Below are 20,925 nucleotides of genomic sequence, written 5' to 3' on the forward strand. Positions count from 1 at the left end.
TTTCCTGCTGAGAACCTTTTTCAACCCAGTGCACCGGGCACCTATAGCCAAGGGATATGAATCGTCCTAAAGCTAAAACCTTAAGCCTTAAACTGGACAAAAGGCTTAACAGTAAATTTGGACACTACCAGGATGTTTAGGTCAGCTTATGACATTTATGTATGTCTTAACCCATTTAAGAAAGATAAAAAGAACTCATCCAGATGCAAATGACTCCTCTACATGGGCCACAGTGGGGAATCACACCTAACCTGACATACTGCAAACACTTTAATACCATTCACTGAACCAAACAGTTTATGATATTAGACAAAGTGGCTAAAGTTTAATTTAATAATTGTAAATGTAGTTATAAATTGTAATCATACCATAAATAGTTATTCACATCTGTACTTACTTTTTGCCAGAATCAGCGACCCAAAGGCAGTAATAATGACAAAGATGGCACAGATGGCATCCAGACGCATGGCAAACCATCGGGACGTAGTCAAAAATAAGAACCAGGCCTCTGGATTTGTGAACCATAAGAAGCACCATGAATAAGTAGAAAGAACACGTTAACTGCTTTGAACAAGGGGGAACATTTTGCTCAGTTGAACTACAGAAGACTTTTATACAAAGTAGGACAACAATGTTGTATACTTAAGGACTCTGAAGATTCCAGAAAGCTAAGTGTGATATGAGGCAATGTATATGGTACACTTAGGAATCAGTGCAGTGGCTTTTTGGGAAGCATGCATTGAAAAATTCAGCCCACAGGTTATAAACAGAAATGTGCTATTAAAGAACATGGAACAACGGTTTCATCAGTGCATCTCGTGTAGCGCTGGGCTTCAACGTGAAGCTCATCCTTTGATATGGTCGACTGTTCCCAGTTCTCTAACAGCAGAGAGTGCAGCTCCATACAGGGCCCTGCACACAGTGTTTATTCCTTAGGAGCCTCTATCGAAATGACCATTCTGCTAAATAAAAGGATCTGCATGTGGTTTTCAAAGTGTCATTCTATCTTCAAAACATGATAAAGATGAGCCAGGATTTTACAAACTTAGAGGAAATTCTGAAATTTCTACATTGAAAAAGCTTCACCATTACAAAGAATAATATACGTCAAATGGGTGGCAAATCTGATCATCAGGAATTTGACTTCCTTAGTCACTTCTGCCACCCTGTATGCTCTGAAAAAAAAAATTGGCAAACTACAGCCCGTGGGCCAAGAATGGCCCACCACCTTGTTTTTGTAAATGAAGTTTTATTGGAACACAGCCATAGTCATTTGCTATGTATTATCTTCAGCTGTATTCATGCTACTTGGCAAAGTTGAGTAGTTGCGATAAAGACAATATGGTGCACAAAATTAAAATATTTACTATCTGGCCTTTTGCAAAAAAAAGTTCACTGACCCCAACTCTAAAGGGACAAAAAAGTCACAGGGCATGGTGAGGGAAGGACAATGCAAGCCAGTCAGTGGGAGAAGAGCAGTGGCATGATTGGGGAAGAGGAGGGCGCAGAGGGGACTCTGAGAGAAGTTATGGCCAAGGGGAAGCGGGGAGGAGGAAGATGAGCAGACAGGATGTCTGAGGGGGAGGCAGAGAGAGGTGCTAGCCAATAAGGCTACCTGAGAGGGAGGTCAAGCCTCAGAAAGCAGCATATTCCATCCTTTGAAGATGTTTCCAGAAACTTACAGACCTGAATGCAAATCCTGGTGTGCGTCAAACAGTTCCTGAAACCTCTCTTCAGTTTTGTATGCCCGGATGGTCCAGAGACCCTGGAGAGAAGATGATAGGTGGGAAAACACTGGGCTCCGTGCTGGGGAGGCAGAGAAAGACAAATGACAGATAAAGCCAGTGAGACTGGATGCAAGGAAACCAACTGCCTCCCGTGCTCTGTGGTGGCAAGTCCCACCAAACAGCACACCTAGGGCTTCCCAGCAGGCTGCTCTGGGGAGAAGGGACTCCTCCTCCCTCCCGAAGAGTACCCTCTGCGTCAGCCCTCAACCTCCTGTTCACACCATGCTTCACTTTAATGACCTGTATATAAAAGCTTCTCTTTGAACCTTTGACCAAATCCAAAGCATAACTAGATTTAGATTTCTTTATGAACTCATTCCTCAAGATCTTCCCCAAACATGGCCTCCCTCCATATTCTGCCTTGACATCCCTCCAGGCAGAAATTATTGTTCACTAATTTTTGAGTCAGTAGCATTTTTAAATTTAATTCTCTGTTAAGAGTACTTACCACACTGAATTATGATTAGCTAGGTATCTGTCTCTACTTTAGATTATTAACTTCTTAAGGGCCGGGATAAAGTCAATAGTATATCCCCAAACCTGGCATAGGACAAGTGCATGATAGGTAAGGTGGACAGTTTGCTATCCCCTGGCATCCTGAGATGCTGGTGCACCAAGGGTCTCTGTATGGGTTGCTGCACGCCTGTGTACTGTATTCCCCTTATGCCCACAAAACCTACAGAGCCAAGATGTCTTTCAATAGTCTTAATTTCAGCACAAGGAACCTGATGGATATTTTTATAACTTCCCTACCAGGCACTTGTCCTGGTGATTGGAGCTTACCACGACATATGGCAGTGACATCGACCTTTCAGAATTTGACAGTGATCTTAGTGGCCATTCTCTTTTGAGTAACTTCACACTGGCTTGGAGCCTGATGTCACATGACTGGCCATTGGTTTCTTTGCCATCTTCTCTGAGAGCACACTGTAAGAGGACCATGGTCTGGCTCCTGCACATTGGGGAACAGGTAGACTGCATGCTTCTAGGCAGGGACAATCCCTTACAGTTTTATTCCCCACCACGAATGAGGCTGTAACTAGTTATCGTCAGAGGCAGATCGTGAGCCTGTGACCTCTTTCTGCAATGAGTAATAATCTGCGCTTTTACCAGAAGTACTGACTTATCACTTTGGTACCTGTGAATCTCCTAGAGAAGACGTTAGTAAAACTTGGGTGTTTAGGGGAAGTGAAGATCACTTATCTTACAGGAAGCTGCAGATTTTATAAAATGATGGAAAAAAAGACTCAAGGGAAAAACTCAAACTTATTTTCAGGGCTTGACTCCTTAGCCTAGTAGCCAGGTACCTGTCTGTGTGTCAGTTCAGTCAATACTGAAGTTTATGTGAGCACTGCATGTGTGTGTGTGTGTGTGTGTGTGTGTGTGTTTGGAGAGGGGTGGTCCTGGGCCCGTGGGTCAGCTGACTATCCACTCAGGCAGAATCTTCCACAAATGTGCAGACATGGACCCTCCTCCTGCACTTAGCAACCACAGTTCTACAAGCAAAGAAGAAGCAGGCTTCCATGTGTGGCACTGGGGTTCAGAGACAGTGAAAAGACATGGGCAGTGGGAAGGACAGCCTGGGCCGTGGGCTAGCTGACTATCCACTTAGCCCTGGGGCTCTTTTTTGACTGAGAACATTAACCATTAGGGACCCTCACCTGTAATAGTGCTTTAAGGGGAAAAACTTTCTCTAAACTGGGACATGGCCTAACATTTTCCCTTGAATCTAATTCAGGCAAAAAGCCTTAAGTGATTCTGGGATGGTTCTGATCAACCAGTTGTATGTTTGTGATCTTACTCTAGCATCTACAGTGTTCTCTCTCTTCATTATACTGAGTAATTTTAAACTTGTATTCATTTTAGCTTCTTTTAACTTTGTACTTTTAAGACAGCAGTATGAATATAGATGGAGCTTATGCTTAAAATAAGAAAGGCCGGAAGCTCTGACAGGTCTGGTTCTGCACTCCCCAGCAGATGTCCCAACCTTTCCCCAGAACACAGTCTGGACACAGGGTGCTCATAGGGATGGTTCAGGATAATTCTAGGGCCCATTACTCTATCGAGAGAGTCCAGGCAGTGTAGAGAACCCACTAGAACCACGCTCTCATGTCCAAAGCAAATAAACAATTTCGTTATAGGCGATTCTTCTGAGAAGGAAGTAGATGTGGTGTTCAACCAGGAAAGAGTATTTGAATTAAATTCTTCAGCTTGGACATCCTCACTTGCTTCCCTCACCAGATCAAAGTGGCAACGATTATGTGGCAAGGTCGACTTTAGAAATCAGGTGTTATCCAGCCTGGAACACCAGGGTGCCCAAAGAACACATCATCTACTTTACCTCATACTCAAGTACTATAGTGGTACAGCAGGAATCTAGACTTGTGAAAAGCTATCCTGTTTCTTTCACACCCCACTTAGGGCTGAGTGGAATGCCCGGATGAGCGAATTGGAGAGTCGGCAAAAAAAAGTTAATTAGTACAAATGAAGAGGGGATGCCAAGGCTTCAGTATCATCTTGACCAATGTAATATCCTTTGTTACCACAGACTGAGCTGGCTATCCTGAAGCAGACCTATGTAACACCCATGGCATTAGCAGTCACAGACAAATATAACCCTACATTTCACAACATTGACAGCTGTGTTTTCTATGACCCTGAGGATTCTTTAGTACATATTCCACAAGGACTGCTAATCTTCTCTGGGAAGAGGGAGGGCAGAGAACTGCATGAAAGGACCCTGGGCTGACAGCCTTGCTACAGGTTATCATTAATGCTACATGAGACCTACTAGCTGTTATTATGTTCTTAAGTGCCTCATGTTCAAGGTTCTAGTGCTAGCAAGCACTTTCCAAGCATCAACTTAAGTAATTCTCACAAGAACCCCAGAGGGCAGGTATATTACCTTGACAGAGGGAAAAACAGACTGAGGGATTAAGAGCACTGCCCAAAATTAAGTAAATTAACCCAAGTAAGTGGTAGAGCTGAGTGTCAGACCCAAAACTATCTTATTCCCAAGGCTGTGCTTTTAATCACAACCACAGTGTCTCAGAGAGAATGATCAGGGGTTAAAGATGCCCACATGACTAAATGCATTATTCTCTAGACTTTGTTTCTTTAGAAAATCCCAAAATCTTGCTTAGTTAATATCCAGTAGCCCTACCCATTACTGTACTTCTTATTAAGCACCTTAAGCTGAACAAAGTCCCTAGGAATTGGCATGAGAATTTACGGCCTGAAAACGTGGTACACAAGTAATACTCCCCTAGCAATGCCCCTGGCAGACATTGCTAGTTAATCACAGAACCCTTACAGACAGAATTTCGATATGTCTTCATAATTCAGGCATTGCTAAATGAATAGAGTTGGCTAGAGAAATACACAACCCAATGCCATCTTGGTTTTATGCACTTCTCTATGACGGAGCATAGCTATGCTCACTTTTGCAAAAATGAAAAACCATTATGATCAACTGCAGATTTGTCACTAAGAGTCAGCTAGGCAGTATTATCTGAAAATAAAACTTCAGTAGTCCTTCAAAGCACAAGGAGGAAGTAGGTTTATGTCTTCTAGCCATGGCAATCAGGTCCTTTCTTTTTGCTAGCGGCTCCAGCAGTGACCTCAAGAGGTACTATCAATTACTGCCCAGAGGTAACAGTGGAATTGTTACATATGGCACAGACTACTCATATAAATAACAATAAAAAGTTCTAATCAACTGGCCACCACATTGGTTATTTGGGGGTGTGGAGGAGGGAGGATCTGGATTTAACTTACTGTCTAACTCATTGTCACTGCCTACTGGGGTTCAGGAAAACCCAAATATTCCACAGGGACCATGCCAAAGTTCTCAGAATCTCCAGATCAGAAAAAAGTCTCAAGAGGTCCCCTTCTCTCTACTTCCACATGAAACACAACCTTTCTTTGAATATACTAGAGACTACCTCCTTTGTGACAACATGGGATGACTCCATTTCATAAGTGGCCTCAAATCATAAAAGGTCTGAAGCCTTATTGTCTATACAAAAGACTGGTTGGAGTCTGTCACTTATTCTGCCTTCTCCAAGTCCTATCATCATAACAAGTCACATCAGCAGAATGTTACACACATCAGGTCAACTCTGCTCCACCATCCCATTGAAACACCTCAGAAAACCAAACCGCACTTGATGACTGAAAATTTTTTCTACAGCTTTCATGAAACTGTCACCCACTATCCTTTATGCAAATACTTAAGACAAATGCCTCTCCAGAGTTCATTACTTAAAAAGAAACACATTTGTCACAACAAAAAAACTGCTTTATCCTAACGAACTTGTATATTTCCACTTGGTAGGTAGGAAAAGCCATGGGAATCAATGTTTCTCTCCTTAGCTTGGTTCCCAGAAATCCGAGTTAGTATTAGTTTGTAGTAACTATCCAAAGTTGAGGTTTCCGATACAAATATCTTCCTTCTTTATGTTTTGGCTATCATCCTTGTACCTTTTTAAAAAATAAAAATCTATTCTTATTTTTGTTTTAATAATAATGAAATATGGTTGTGCAATATTGAGATAGGCTCTGAATTACTCCATCCTCTGCGATTATCTGTAGACTAGAATGACTAATCATAAAGTGCTTTCTCTATTATTCCAAAACTAGGAAGCTGAATAGAGTAATAGACTAAATGCATACTAAACTGATCCCTTTCCTGTGTCCTCCTAAGGGGATTTTCACCATCCCTTAATATGGATGGCCCAGGAGGGAAAGAAAATCTCAAACAGTGTGGCACTACACCAAATACTGGTGACAATAAAGAGCAAAACTGAAAATAACAGTGCTTATCTTTCAAAACATTTAACAACCACAACTTATTTGCCATTTTTTGAGTATGTGAAAGTAATATATTTTTCAAATGTATCACTTCTGACATGAGTATGTTTCTCAATGCTTCCTTTCCTTCCCCTGATCTTTTCCTTGTCATTTCTAATAAATTCAAAGGAAGAATAATTTTCTATTTTCCTTCTATACCAGTTAAAACATGGAATATTTTATATCCCATAAAAACTTTTATTGCTTTTCTGCTCTGTATCAGGAAGTATGTCATGAACAGGACAGAAATGGTCCCTGTCTTCATGGAGCGCACACTTCCGAGGAGTATTATTCTACACACATCCTCCATTCCTTCTTTGTGCTAAACTGAAAGTTGCACCTGGCATGCCACTAGATCTATTTGCCTTCGAGCCCACAATGACTAATGGTGGCCATTGTATTCAGTTACTTAACATTTATTTCATGAGAAATTTCAAAATACGGAGTCTGCAGAATTTCAGGAATCTCTTTAATTATGGCATGAATGGAAGCTAGCTTACTTACATTGCCATCCCAACCCAAGAGTCTTGGTACTCACTTGTAGATTCCAGGCGTTTGACATCTCTTGATGTTTCTAAGAAAAAACTACGAAGAACAAAGAAAATGATGCAGAGGGGAACCAAAGGTATCACAATCCAAGGAATCACCGCCACCGCCACGCCTACCACAGAAATCACTTGTAGAAATGTCTGAAATAGTGAAAACAGATACAGAGACCTCCTGTGATATTGTGATTCATAACAAGAGACAAATATTTGGTCTTCATCCCCATTTCCGGCACAGCACTCCCAAAACCCTTGGAATCTCCTAAGTTTTGATCATGATCGAGGTGTCTTTTGTTATGTTTTGCAAGCACCACAGGATCGGAGCTGGTTGTCATTGGAGCCACCCTGTGGTTTAGAGGACTGAAACTTTCAGTCCCACTCCCTGACTTCCAGGGAGAGGAGAGGAGCTTGAGGGTTGAATAAATGGCCAATGGCCAATGACTTAGTCAATCATGACTGTAATAAAGCCTCCATAAAAACTCAAAAGGACAGCTCCTTGTCCTTTTTTTCAGAGCTTCCAAAATGGAAAACCAAAACGCTTTGCCACCACGATGGGCTCGTAGATCCACAAGGACAGAAACTCTCTGAGCTTCATTCAGGACCTTGCCCTATGTGTCTCTTCCTCTGGCTGTTGATGCATACACTTTACCATCTTTTGTAATAAATCAGTAATCTAAAGAGTAAATGAGTTTTCTTGAGTTCTGTGAGCCGTTCTAGCAAATTAAGTGAACCCAGGGAGGGAATCATGGGAACCTCTTATTATAGCCAACTAGTCAGTCAGAAGTACAGGTGACAACCTGGGCTTATCTGGAGTCTGAAGTAAAGGGAGGTCTTGTGACTAAGGACTAAGCCCTTTGCCCATGGAATCTGATTCCGTCTCCAGGTAGACAGTGGCAGAATTGAGTTGAATTCTTGGACACCCTGCTGGTGTCCCAGAGAATTGCTCTTTGGTATGGAGGAAGTGACCACAAACATTTTAACCTCCTTATCAAGAATTCTTTTCAAAAATAGGCTTTAATGGGTTGTTTTGCTAAGATTAAACTCCTAGCTTGTTGGGATGACAAGGAATGCTTCCTCATCCAACAGAAATAATGATGATGTTTATTGCATGCTCACTATGTGCCAAACACGGTACTAAGAACTTTCAGGTATTAGCTCTTTTGAAACACTCAGTAGTCCTCTGTGGTAAGCATTGCTATTTTCTTTACTTAACAAATGAGAAAATTTCAGACTCAGAGGGGTTTAAGACTTGAAACCCAAACTATCATGAGTCTGTAGGTATTACCAGGGAAATTAGCAAGCAGGAACCATGGATGAGGAATCCAGAAGACTAGGCTATAAACATAAGGATAAAAAAGTAGTTAATTACAAATTTAGTGCTCAGAAAAGGAGGGAAAAAAATTTAAATGTTCATCTTTAGAAGTAGGGATTCCGCTTTCTTGGTTTTCTATCCATAGATAACGTTTACTGAATGCTACGTACCTGGCTGCACATTAAATACTTCACATGTATTAACTCATTTAATTCTCACAACAGCCCTATTGAGTAGTATTATCTCATTTTACAGATGGAGATGATGAGGCTCAGGGAGAGAAAAAGTAACCTGATCCAGACTATATATAAAGCATATATCAGGGAGCCCACATTGTTAGCTATTACGATATATTTAAGCTTGCCCCAAATATACAGCCAAATTTTTATTGCCCAGGAATTTTATTTTTACTTATTTGAGCTTCTTAATTTGCCATTAATTTTTCCTCTAAATACCTTTAAAGAATTTCAGCATTTATCAGCATGACCGATAAAAAAGAGACCAAAAAAATGATGAAATAAATTTTTGATATTTCTTAGAAATCTAAGTGTTGACATTAAGGAAACAATTTATAATGTCTAAAAATTTTTTTTAATCATTCGGATATACATTAAAATTTTCATCATTAGGATAAGTATTTAAAATGTCTATTTCAAAGGCTAAAGATGATAACAAAAGCAGATGCACTTTATCAGGTGTTTACTGTATGCGAGGCACTGTTTTAAGAGGTTGATGAATGTTCACTTAATCATTACTTCATCCTGTGAGGTGATACTATCTTAGGAAATGATCTTGATCTAAAAACAACAGGTAGAATAGAAACCCAAGTTCATGGATGATGCTGGTTTAAATACCCATCTTTATCAGGAAAAGTATGATATCCTGGTGTACAACTTCAGGTGATATGAATGCAATTCAACACGCAATGTCCGCCTGTTATGAAAGTGGGGTTGAATGGTGGGGACATGCAGACTCACATGGTGTAGGCCAAGATCTCTGAAGTTTACCATCTTAGATGGATACGAATCCATGACCATCTGCACAAGGCACAGAGTGCTATACAAACATATGGAAGAATACTAAACACTGTTTAGAGGGTTCTAAGAAAAGACAACTGGCAGGTTTAAAAAACAGAAGAGGAACGTGGACGATTTGCAGGTAGTTATCAGTTGACGGAAATTTTGACCAAGCAGGAGCCTGGCAGCAAAAGTTAAGTTGCTTGCCTGCGTTAACACGGGTTATTCCGTGTCTTCTCAGTGCCAGTACCCGTATCCTCTATCTGCCAGCCCAGGGCATTCCTCACTATGCCACCCCGGGCAGTGGGCCCAAGGCACGATGTCTCCGAGGAAAGGATTAGCAGGGTTATGCCTTACACAGACTTAGGTTATCATTTCACAGCTCTTCCATATCAGTTTTCTCAGAGGATCCTTGTACCCATCTTGGGAATGAGAAAAGAAAGAACTGTCATTTCCATTTACAGATAAGGAACCATAAAGTTGGGAGGTTAAGTGGTTGTCCCAAGTTCTCACAGGAAGTTACTGTGTATTATGGAGAAAGCCAGCAGCATTTTGTACTTAGAGAATCCATGTCCGCAACTGCAGACAGAAGCATGGAAGAAGGACACCACCAGAACTGTAACTTCATGGCCAGGAGCCCGTGTGACTCAAACTGCAGTACCTTGATGTAAACCTATGTGCTTTAACTATTTCTCCTTGTCTCTACTATGGTATCAGTATAAAACCCGGAGTCAAGAGGAATGGAATTCTGAAGGAAAAAATTCCAGTCATAAATGGAGGAAAATAGGCTAGCTGGCCTCTCTCCTTTTATAACTATAGCTGAACAATTTCTTACAGCTACTGGATAAACTGATGTATCCCACCCTGCTACACTGATTAGGAAACCAAGTTTCTTCCTTCATGCTTATGGGGAGGGGTCCTTCCAGCTACTTCTATGTATGGTCTTAAGCAAAGTCATTAGCCTTGCCATCATTAGCTGTCAAGGGGAAAAAAAAAAAAGCAGCTATGGCTTCTATTTTATCGAAGGTGTATTTCGTTTTAATATATACTTCTGAAATAAGATGGCCATTAAACCTCATATCTACTACGATTCCAATGCCTCAACTCCAGGCCTACCTCAGGAAAATGAACGCAATTCAACATTTTTTGAGGTTACTTTTTTTGCCATTTTATTATTCATATATATATGTTTTCTTCTTCCTTTTCTTCTTAAAGAAGTCCCTTTAACATTTCTTGTAATACTACTTCAGTAGTGATGAACTCCTTAACTTTTCTTGTCCGGGAAGCTCTTTATCTTTTCTTTGATTTTAAAAGATAGCCTTGCTGGGTAGAGTAGTCTTGGTTGTATGTCCTTGCTTTTTATTACTTTGAATATTTAGTACCAATCCCTTCTGGCCTGCAAAGTTTTTGTTGAAAAATCAGCTCATAGTCTTATGGGAGCTCTCTTGTAGGTAACTAACTGCTTTTCTCTTGCTGCTTTTAAGATTGTCCTTAACCTTTGTTAAATTAGAATGTGTCTTGGTGTGAGCTTCCTTGGGTTCATCTTGTTTGGGATTTTTTGTGCTTCCTGGGCTTGTGTGTCTATTTCCTTCAACAGGTCAGGGAGTTTCCATCATTATTTCTTCAAATGGGGTTTCAATCCCTTGCTCTCTCTCTTCTTTTTCTAATACCCTATGATGCAAATATTGGTTTGCTTGATGTTGTCCCAGAGAATGCTTAAAGTATCCTCATTTTTTTAAGTTCTTTTTCTTTTTTGCTGCTCTGATTGGGTGTTTTCTGCTACCTTGTCTTTTCAAAACGCCTATTCGATACTCTTCTTCATCTAATCTGCTGTTGATTCCTTTAGTGTATTCATCATTTCGGTTATTGTATTCTTCATTTCTGACTGGCTCCTTTTTATGGTTTCTATGTCGTTTTTTATGTTTACTGTCTCTTCATTGAATTTCTCACTGAGTTCTTCTATTCTTCCCTTAAGTTCATTGAGCATCCTTATAACTAGTGTTTTGAACTCCATATCTGGTAGATTGCTTGCCTCCATTCATTTAGTTCTTTACCTGAAGTTTTCTCCTGTTCTTTCATTTGGAACATGTTTCTTTGTCTCCTCATTTTGGCTGCCACTCTTTTTTGTTTCTATATATTAGGGAGATCTGCTATATCTCCCAGTGTAGGCAGCGTGATTTTATGTAGTAGGTGTCCTGTGGGCCCAGTGGTGCATTCTCCCTGGTCACCTGAGCTGGGTGGTCCAGGAATGTCCCGTGTGTGTTGTGTTTGCCCTTCTGTTGTAGTTGAGCCTTGAATGCTGTTGGCATATTGGTGGTTGGTGTTGACTCTCGAGTTGACTGGCTATGAGGACTGGCAATGATCACAGCAGATAAGCTGTTGACCCCATGAAGTGAGATTCACCCCAGCAGGGCTCTGGTGCCTGCCAAGACCAACTTTGGGGCATATTGTTTGGGCAGCTAATTGGAGGGTGCTCTGTTGTGGTTCTGGGGCCTCTGGGAGGGGCTTCAGTACAGGCCAAGGTCAGCTGCTGCCTATGCCCAATGTGGGGCTAACTGTAGGAGCTACAGAGTGATCCGAGATTGGCAGCTGCCTGTGCTGGGCCCAGAGGTATATGGGAGAGGCCACACTGCAAACTGAGGCTTGCTGCCACCAGTGCCAAGCCTGGGGCTGCTTAACAAGAGGCACAGGATACACTGAGGTCAGCAGCCGCCTGCCTGTGGCCTATGGATCTTTGAGAGTTTTGTTGTTGTTGTTTTTTGGTATTTTTTGTTTGTTCGTTTGTTTTATCAAAATCTGCACTACAGGCTAAAGTCAGCTGCCTGTAAAGAACAGCTGCTGAAAGAGGCTCATGGGGTGTGTGAGCTGGGTGGGGCAGGATCTCAGGGAGTCACCAGTGAGTGGTGTTCATCAGTTCAATGCAGACTCAGACTTGGTGCCCACTAGTACCTGGAGGCTGTGTGGCGGGGAAGACTCAACACAAGAACAATGATGGCTGACCCTCCAGCCCACGCCCTGAAGCCACACAATTCGGTTTCTCCTTGTATGTACCTGGAACCTTTCAAGCTGCTATCCCTTTGCTAGAGCTTAGGGTGAGTGTTTGTGAGTAGGTCTATGCACAGGCCCTTTAAGAGGATGCCTGGGTTTCCAGCAGCCCTCTCTCTCACTTGCTGATTTTCACAGCCAGATGTTGTGGGGACTCTTGTTACTGGCACTGGTGCTCTGGGTTGGGGAGCCTGGTGTGGGGCTGGGATCCCTAGGTCCTCTACAATCACAATAGCTCTCCCGCTTCTCAACTGCCACACGTGGGTATGGGATCAGCCTGGTTCGCATCTCCGCCCCTCCTACCAGTCTTTATGTGGTTTCTTATTTATATCCTTAGTTATAGGTGTTCTGTTCAGCTAGTCTTCAGATGATTCTCCAAGGTAATTGTCCTATAATTGATGTGGTCATGAGAAGAGATGAACACAGCATTTACTACTCTGCCATCTTGACTAAAAGTCCTTAAGATGTTACTTTTCTTATTCTATGTCCTTTTTCTATTGCAAGCCTTGCTTCTTCCTAGTAGACTTACTTGCTCTGAAATTGCTAAGCATTCAGGGAGACTTAAGGAAAAAGGTGGTAGACTTCTGAATAAATAAAAACAAACCAAACATCTGCTTATCAGATTATTCAATATTTTCAAAAGAGAAGATTAATTTGACACTTTCTATTTTGTGCATCATGAACTGGTATCGATCTTAAGGGAAATCCACCTGTGTCTATTCCAGGTTGGCCTCCTTGGTAAGCAAGCATCCTGATTTAAACATCAAGATAACTAAGGTAGAGGACCCCATCACCACCACATATGGAAGGGATGTCTAACGTGTACCTCTCATCCTCAGAAAGGATGCTGTCCTGTGAGCAGCTGTTTCTGACAAGCCACAGTGGCGTCCGAATGAATATTAATGAAGTATACCAAAGCAATAAAGGAGAAAATGTTTAAAACCTTGCCCAATGAAAAAATTTGAAAAATAAGACATTGCTTTATTGCTAGTGCCTAATGGAAAATTTCCTCATAATATTGAAGAAATTTCACAATTCTCAAGATCTAGTTGACAATCAAAGAAATGTTGGTTACTCCACCATCCCAAAACCAATCATGAATAACATTTCATGAGGCTTGTCATGTGTCCAACCCCTTAAGTATTTCACATGCATTATTTAATTTCTCCCATAAAATCTTAGTAGAAGGGATTATCATATCCATTTATAAAGCAGGAAACTGACACTCAGAAAGGTCTAATAATTTGCCCAAAGTCAGATAATTCAGTTATTTTGACCTCAAGCCTATTCTTTAAATCTCTACATGATATTGTATCCAATATACATAAGATTCATATTTGAAAAAAAATTAATACCCAAATATGATCTTATTTTATATTAGTTTCCCTTTTGTCTGCATTTTCTAGTTTTGTTGGGTTTCTTGTGTTTTTATTTGGTCTCTCCCATGAGATAAGCAGTACTAGACTCCCAGCTCATTAGGGAATAATAGCCTGCTCAGCTCACAGAGCAGAACTTATCATTAAAAGGTTTTAAAAATGCTTGCGAACAGATCACATAACATGTGTTGATATAAGGATTATTGTTTAAATTAAAAAAAAAGTTTCATAGGGAAGATGAGTTCTAAGCCTAGAAAGCAAAATGACTAGAAAGAAAAATAAAAGAGCCAAATTTAATTTTAATAAATAATTAAAACCCAAGGACACAAAATGAAACTTAGTATTTTACATGTTCAATATCTGTATTTAGATGGTGGTAACATTAAAATTTCCTTAGGGAACCTCTTCCTCTAGAATTAACATTGTCATCTAATATCAAAGATTTCAACATATTTCTTTCACAAGCACAATTTTAAATACAAGGACCTGTTTGCCTGTTTGGCATTTAACTACTGAACTGCTTACAGTCCTATAGGAATTCCTAGGTATCTGCCCACGATTTACTTTAATTTCATGAGATTCTGTTCTTGCTAGTCTTTGCGAAGATTGTGCCAAAAAAACATGTTTTCTATAAACAGCACTAAAAATGTATTCTCATTCTATGCAAATAAATATATCATCCATACTTTTGGCTCACTCCATTATTATTTGAACTCTTACTCGCTCGCGTACTTATTTTAGAACAAAGTGAAAGATGTATTTAATCATAATGCCACTTAATCAGCAGACAGTGCTTTTATTATTTGTTTACAGTATTAAAAAAATAAAATCATGATCATTAAGATTGCTAACACCTCAAAGAGATTTCCAAGCTTTTAATTCTGCTGTCAGTCAGACTCTAAAGAATTCTGTTCCAAGTTGCGATAAGTACAAATCATCCAGATTGCCTTAAACTATTACTGATTTTGCAGAAGATATGACTTAAGTGTAATAAACAAAGCAAGACTCACTTCTTGGCAAGAAAACATGGCAAGATTTTCTTCTGATTTAGCGCGAGAAAAAAATAATGCCTAGTTTTTGATCAGTAAGCTGTTTATTGATGTGGGTGTAGGTGAGTCTTCTGCCTATTTGTTCTGGAAACATATGAGATAAAAAATAACCTTTCAATGAAATGACTATGATATAGCTTGTGCTGCTTGCTAATACAAGATTCTTGTCGAGGCAGTGAAATTGTGAAGAGGCTTTACAAAATTCTAAGAGTATTAAGAAATAAAATGTAATTCCTATTGAATATACTCATTACTCTTCAATTACAGGATAAAGAGAAGCAAAGGGAAAAATATGGAAGACTCTTAAAGGTAAGCTCCTAAACATTAACACCAACCTAGGGTTAGTATTAAATCTGTAGGTGTATGTTGCATGCTAATATGGCACCTTGCACATCTTAGGGAGTTCAGAGATCAACTCTGGTTCCCAGATCCCCTCTTGACCACCTGTTTCTTTTGATCTCACCCAACTCAGTTAACTCTGTTAAATCAGAACTTTACATAATGCTTGTGTGTCTTATTTGTGTAGATATCTATATAAACTCTAAGACTAAGCTTTTCTAAACTTGTCCTTTCCTTAGGATATATTCATCCCTCCTTCCATCCCTCATCTGGCTGCCTCAGGTCTGTTCATGTCCACACCAGCTCTACGGCCTATGTATCCTTCAGTTAGCTCTTGCTCCTGAGTCTTAACTAACTCCACTGAAAAGGAAAATAGTGGCGTTTGGCTTACAATTTGTTAATCGACACAATAGAAAATGTTAGGGAAATGAAGTATAATTTTTCCTTTGTGTTCAGCATATCTCATTGATCAACAGCTTCCTTTTTACATTTTCTTGGTGTTAGAGCTAACTACAAAATTCAAGGCTGGAGTCCATCTATATGCTACCTTTAAAAGGCACCCTTTAAAAATAAATGTGGAAATAAAAGGATAGAAAAGGGGTGCCCCATGAAAACACTAATCAGAAGAAAGCTGCAGTTTCTATCTATACCATTAGAAACATAGAAGCTTTCAGTTAGGAAAAATTCCTAGAAATAAAGGAAGACATTTCATAAGAATAACAGGTTAATTAATCCAGAAGACATTTAAAAATCTGAATTTTTATAAGCCTAATAATGGAAAATCTGACAACCTAGGAGAAATAGACAAATCTATACTCATAATGAGAGATTCTCACTTATTTATCTCAATAACTAATTAAACAAGCAGATAAATATAACTGAGATATAAAGAATTTGAAAATATGATCAACAAATTTAATCTAATTAAGAAATACACAATACTGCAGCCAATAACTGAATACATTCTTTTCAACTGCATATATACTATGCTCTGAAGCAAGTATCAACAAACTTAAAGGGACATAAATTATACGGAATATATTTTGACTTAAGTGGATTTAACAAGAATTCGATAACAAAAAGGTAACTACAAAGTCACTACATGTTTGGTAAGTCAGTAATACATTTCTAAATAACACCTGGTTCAAAGAAATTACAATAAATTTAGAACGTATTTTGACAGAAAAGAAAATCTACTAATAAGAGTCAAGGGCTACGACTAAAGCTATGTTTAGAGGTGAATTTATAGCTTAATTTTAAACAAAAAAAAAAAAAAGAAGGGCTACTAGGAATATATGGGAAATCTTTGTGTATGTTCCTAATTTTCCAGTGAACCTAACATGTTCTAAAAAAAATCAAGTCTCATTAAAAAATAGCTGTAAGTCAAGAGTCTAAAAATTCATCTTAAGATAGAAAGAGGACAGTATATTAAATTAAATTATGTTGAAGAATGGAAATAAGAGAAAAGTAGACATTAATGAAACAGAAAACTAATTTCCAAGGAGAAAATCAACAAACCCAAAGCCTGGTTCTTTGACTGTACCAATGAAATTAATAAACTCATGCCAAGACTGATTGAGAAAAAAAGAGAAAATTACCATTATCATGCCTTAAAAGGAGAGAATACAATACAAGCATTAAAAAGAGCACACAATTGGTCTACGGCCATGCTACTCTGAACAAGCTCTATCCTGTCTGATTTCGGAAGCTAAGCAGGGTCGGGCCTGGTTAGTACTTGGATGGGAGACCACCTAGAAAGACCAGGTTCTGTAGGCGTAAAAAAATAAGAAATAAGGGATTGTAAGCTGACAACGTCCTTGCAATTTGTGAGGTCAACCAAAGGTTGCCTCGCCTAAAAAAAAAAATTAAAAAGAACACACAATTAACATTATGCTGATAGTTTTTTAATGCGAAAGACAAATGTCTTGGGAAATGATGCACAATGACTGACAAAAGAAAAATAGAAAATCTGAGTAATTCCATATCATTTAAGAATTTGAATCCATACTTTAAAAATTTCCCACACAAAAGACTTTAAAGGCTCAGATAGCTTCACAAGTAGATTGTACAAAAAAAAGTTTTACCAATTTCTTAGAGACAACTTGACTGCGGCATTATCATGATAGAAAAAACAAAGACATTAAAAGAAAGCATAATTACAAATCATACTGTCTTAAGAACAATAAACAATCTACCAATAGACTGAATCCAACAATTAAAACAGAATACTTCACAATTGAACTTGGCTAGGCAAGTACAAAATCTATAAGGTAGACTGTTAGAAAGGATAGGCAGGCTGGAACTCTTGGCAGGAGCTGCCACTGTAATCCACAAGCCAAATTTCTTTTTCTTCAGGGAAGTCTTAGTCTTTAGACTTTTCAACTGACTAAACCAGGCCCACTCAGATTATGTAGGATAATCTTTCTTACAGCCAAATTGATACATAAAACTGACCATCACAAGAAAGAAATATTTCCCATCTCTTTTTAGGAGGCCAGCATAATTGATACCAAAAGCTGACAAAAATATTTTAAGGAACGCAAATTATAGACCAATATCCCACATGAACAACAGATACAAAAATTCTTGACAAAATATTAACAAACTGAACACAGCAATACATAAAAAAAGATGTTACCTCATGACCAAGTGGAGTTTATTCCAGAAGTATAGAGTTAATTTAACCTGCAATTATTAATCAATATAATTCACCACATTAAAAGAGTAAAGGTGAGTAGTCATATGATTACCTGGAGGTGTAGAAAAAATATTTGTCAAAATTCAACACCTATTCTTGATTTTTTTAAAAAGAAAAAACTCTCAGCAAATTAGGAATTAAAGGAAATTTTTTAAATCTGATGATGAGATATCTACTCCCAAAATTGCTACTAACATCATTCTCAATGGAAAAATATTGAAAGATTTTACCCTATGAGTACAAGAATGTCTTATCCATCACTTCTATTCAACGTTATACTGAAATTCTAGCCACAGCAATAAGTCAAGAAAAGGAAATAAAAGTTATAAATATTAGAAATGAAGTAAAACTATTATTCACAGCTGACATGATTATGTGTGTAGAAAATTCTACAGAATTAAAAAAACTCTAGGAAATGCAAAGGAAATTCACAAGCTCAAAGACAATGTCAATATACATAAATCAACTGTACTTCTATATGCTAGGAACAAGCAACTAGAAAATTATATTAAGAAGAATGACACAAACATAATTTAAAAAAATCAAATACTTGGGAATAAATCTAACCAAAGGATTATAAGATATCTATAATAAAAAATACAAAGCATTTGTAAAATGAAAGACTTAAATAAGTGGAGAAATAAACCATGTTCATAATCAAAAGATTCAATATTGTTAAGATTCATAGATTCCTTGAATTATTATAGCTAAAAGGAAATATTAATAAAATCCCAGCACATTTTTTATTAAAAAAAAAAAATTGAAAGGCTTCTAAAATGACACAGAAAATAAAACACCTAGAATGATCAAAACAATCCTGACAAAAAAGTTAGGACTTAAATTACTGGATTTTCAAGTCTTACTAAAATGTACAATAACCAAGACTGTAGTATTGGTATAAAGACAAACATATCAGTGAAACAAAATAAAGATGCAGACCTGCTCACATACCAATGATTTTTAACTAAGTCAATTCAGTGCATAAGTCTTTTTAACAAATGTGGACAGAATAACTGGGCGGGGGGGGAAAAACCTCAACCACTAACTTCTCATCCCACACACAAAAATTAAAACAAGACGAATCAATTTTTGAATAGGTATAACATTAGTAGGAAAGTAGCTTCACAGCCTTTAAAAATATACAAAGATTTCTTAGAACACAAAAGTCATGGGCTACAAAAGAAAAAAAAAGAAGGTAAATGTTACGCTTCAATAAAATTAAAACTTGTTCTCCATTAGGAATATAAAAAAAGTGAAAACACTAACTTAAAAAGATATACGCACCCCCATATTCACTGCAGTATTATTTACAACAGCCGAGATACAGAAACAAACTGTGTCCATCAATTAAAGAAGAGATAATGAAAATGACATATATATCACTATGTGTGTGCGTGTATATATGTACACATATACACACATGCACATAAATATGCATATATATGCATATATGTATACATCACTATACACTCAATGGAATGTTATTCAGCTATAAAAAGAAGGAAATCTTTTCATTTGTGACAACATGGATAGATCTCAAAGGCATTATGTTAAGTGAAATAAGTCAGACAAAGATAAATACTGTATGATCTTATTTATACTTAGAAATCAAAACCAAAAACACAAAGAAACCAAGCTCATAGATACAGAGAACAGACTGGTGGTTGCAAGAGGCAGGGGGTGGAAAGTGGGAGAAAGGTAAGAAAGGGGTCAAAAAATACAAACTTCCAGTTACATAATAAATTATGGGGATGTAATGTACAGCATGGTCACTAGAGTTAATAACATTGTATTGCATATTTGGAAGTTGCTAAGAGAGATCTTAAAATTTATCATCATAAGAAAAAATTTTTTGTAACTATGTAATGTGATGGATGTGAACTAGATTTATTGTGGTGATCATTTTTCAGTGTTTACAAATATCAAATCATTGTGTTGTACACCTAAAACTAATATAATGTTATATGTCAACTATACCTCAATCAAAAAAACTTTTTAAAGAATATACAAAGGCAAGCCACAGATTGAAAGAAAATATTCACGAAGGACTAGTATTAAACACATATATAAAGCCATTATTAAAAATATATACATATACTCTCCTATATATCAACAATAAAAAGATTTTTTATAAATTTTAAAAAAAGTCAGCAAGAGATCTGAACCAATAATTCACAAAAGAAGATATCCGAATGGCCAATCAGCACATATGAAAAGAGCTCAGTATCATTAACCATCAGGGAAATGTAAATTAAAACCACAAAGAGACCAGTCATACCCACTAGAAAGGCTAAAATCAAAAGACTATAATACTAAATGTTCCAAAGCTGTAGAGCAACCGGAACTCTCCTATATTGCTGGTGGGTGTGAAAAATGGTGCAAGTATTTAAAAGAACTTTATGGTAATTTTTTAAAGTTAACACACACCTACCTTATGACCCAGCATTCTACTCCTAAGTATTTGAGCCAAGAGGAATGAAAATACGTATCCACATAAACACTTGTACAATAAAGTTCATTGCTAAAAACTGTCAACATCCCAAATGTCCATTAACTGGAGAACAGATAAACTGTAGTATCTTCATACAATGGAATATTACTCAGGAAAAAAAGAAAAAAAAACCTGAAACATACAATAACTGGATGGATCTCAAAAACATGTTGAGCAAAAGAAGGCAGCCACAGAAAACACATACTGTATGGATTCCACTTATGTAAATGTAGCCCAAGAACAAGAAAACTCGTCTATGTTGAAAGAAATCTGGAAGAAGTGTGTGTGTGTGTGTGTGTGCGTGTGCTTGTGTGTGTGGAAATCGACTGCTCAGGGGCTTGAGAGACTTTCTGAGGTGATGAGAATGCCCTATGTCCTGTTTTGGGTGGTAGTCGCAGGGATGTACACAATTTATC

At 38.1% G+C, this 20,925-nt stretch overlaps 1 protein-coding gene and 1 pseudogene across 5 annotated transcripts in view; one reads left to right on the forward strand and one right to left on the reverse strand.

Moving 5' to 3' along the window:
* ABCC4 (ATP binding cassette subfamily C member 4 (PEL blood group)) overlaps nucleotides 1-20,925 on the reverse strand; it is a 222,329-nt gene that overhangs the window by 45,073 nt on the left and 156,331 nt on the right. For all 5 annotated transcript variants that reach the window (XM_039837776.1, XM_039837765.1, XM_039837757.1 and 2 more), the window contains 3 exons: nucleotides 7,177-7,327; nucleotides 1,687-1,806; nucleotides 398-508 (listed from right to left, as the gene is read on the reverse strand). In XM_039837776.1, coding sequence (XP_039693710.1) covers nucleotides 398-508; nucleotides 1,687-1,806; nucleotides 7,177-7,327 — 382 coding nt within the window. The remainder of the gene's footprint in view (nucleotides 1-397; nucleotides 509-1,686; nucleotides 1,807-7,176; nucleotides 7,328-20,925) is intronic.
* On the forward strand, nucleotides 16,978-17,096 carry LOC120582941 (uncharacterized; annotated as a pseudogene).

Source organism: Pteropus medius, unplaced genomic scaffold (genome assembly GCF_902729225.1).
Source record: "Pteropus medius unplaced genomic scaffold, Ma_sr-lr_union100, whole genome shotgun sequence".
In the NCBI taxonomy this organism is placed as follows: Eukaryota; Metazoa; Chordata; class Mammalia; order Chiroptera; family Pteropodidae; genus Pteropus; species Pteropus medius.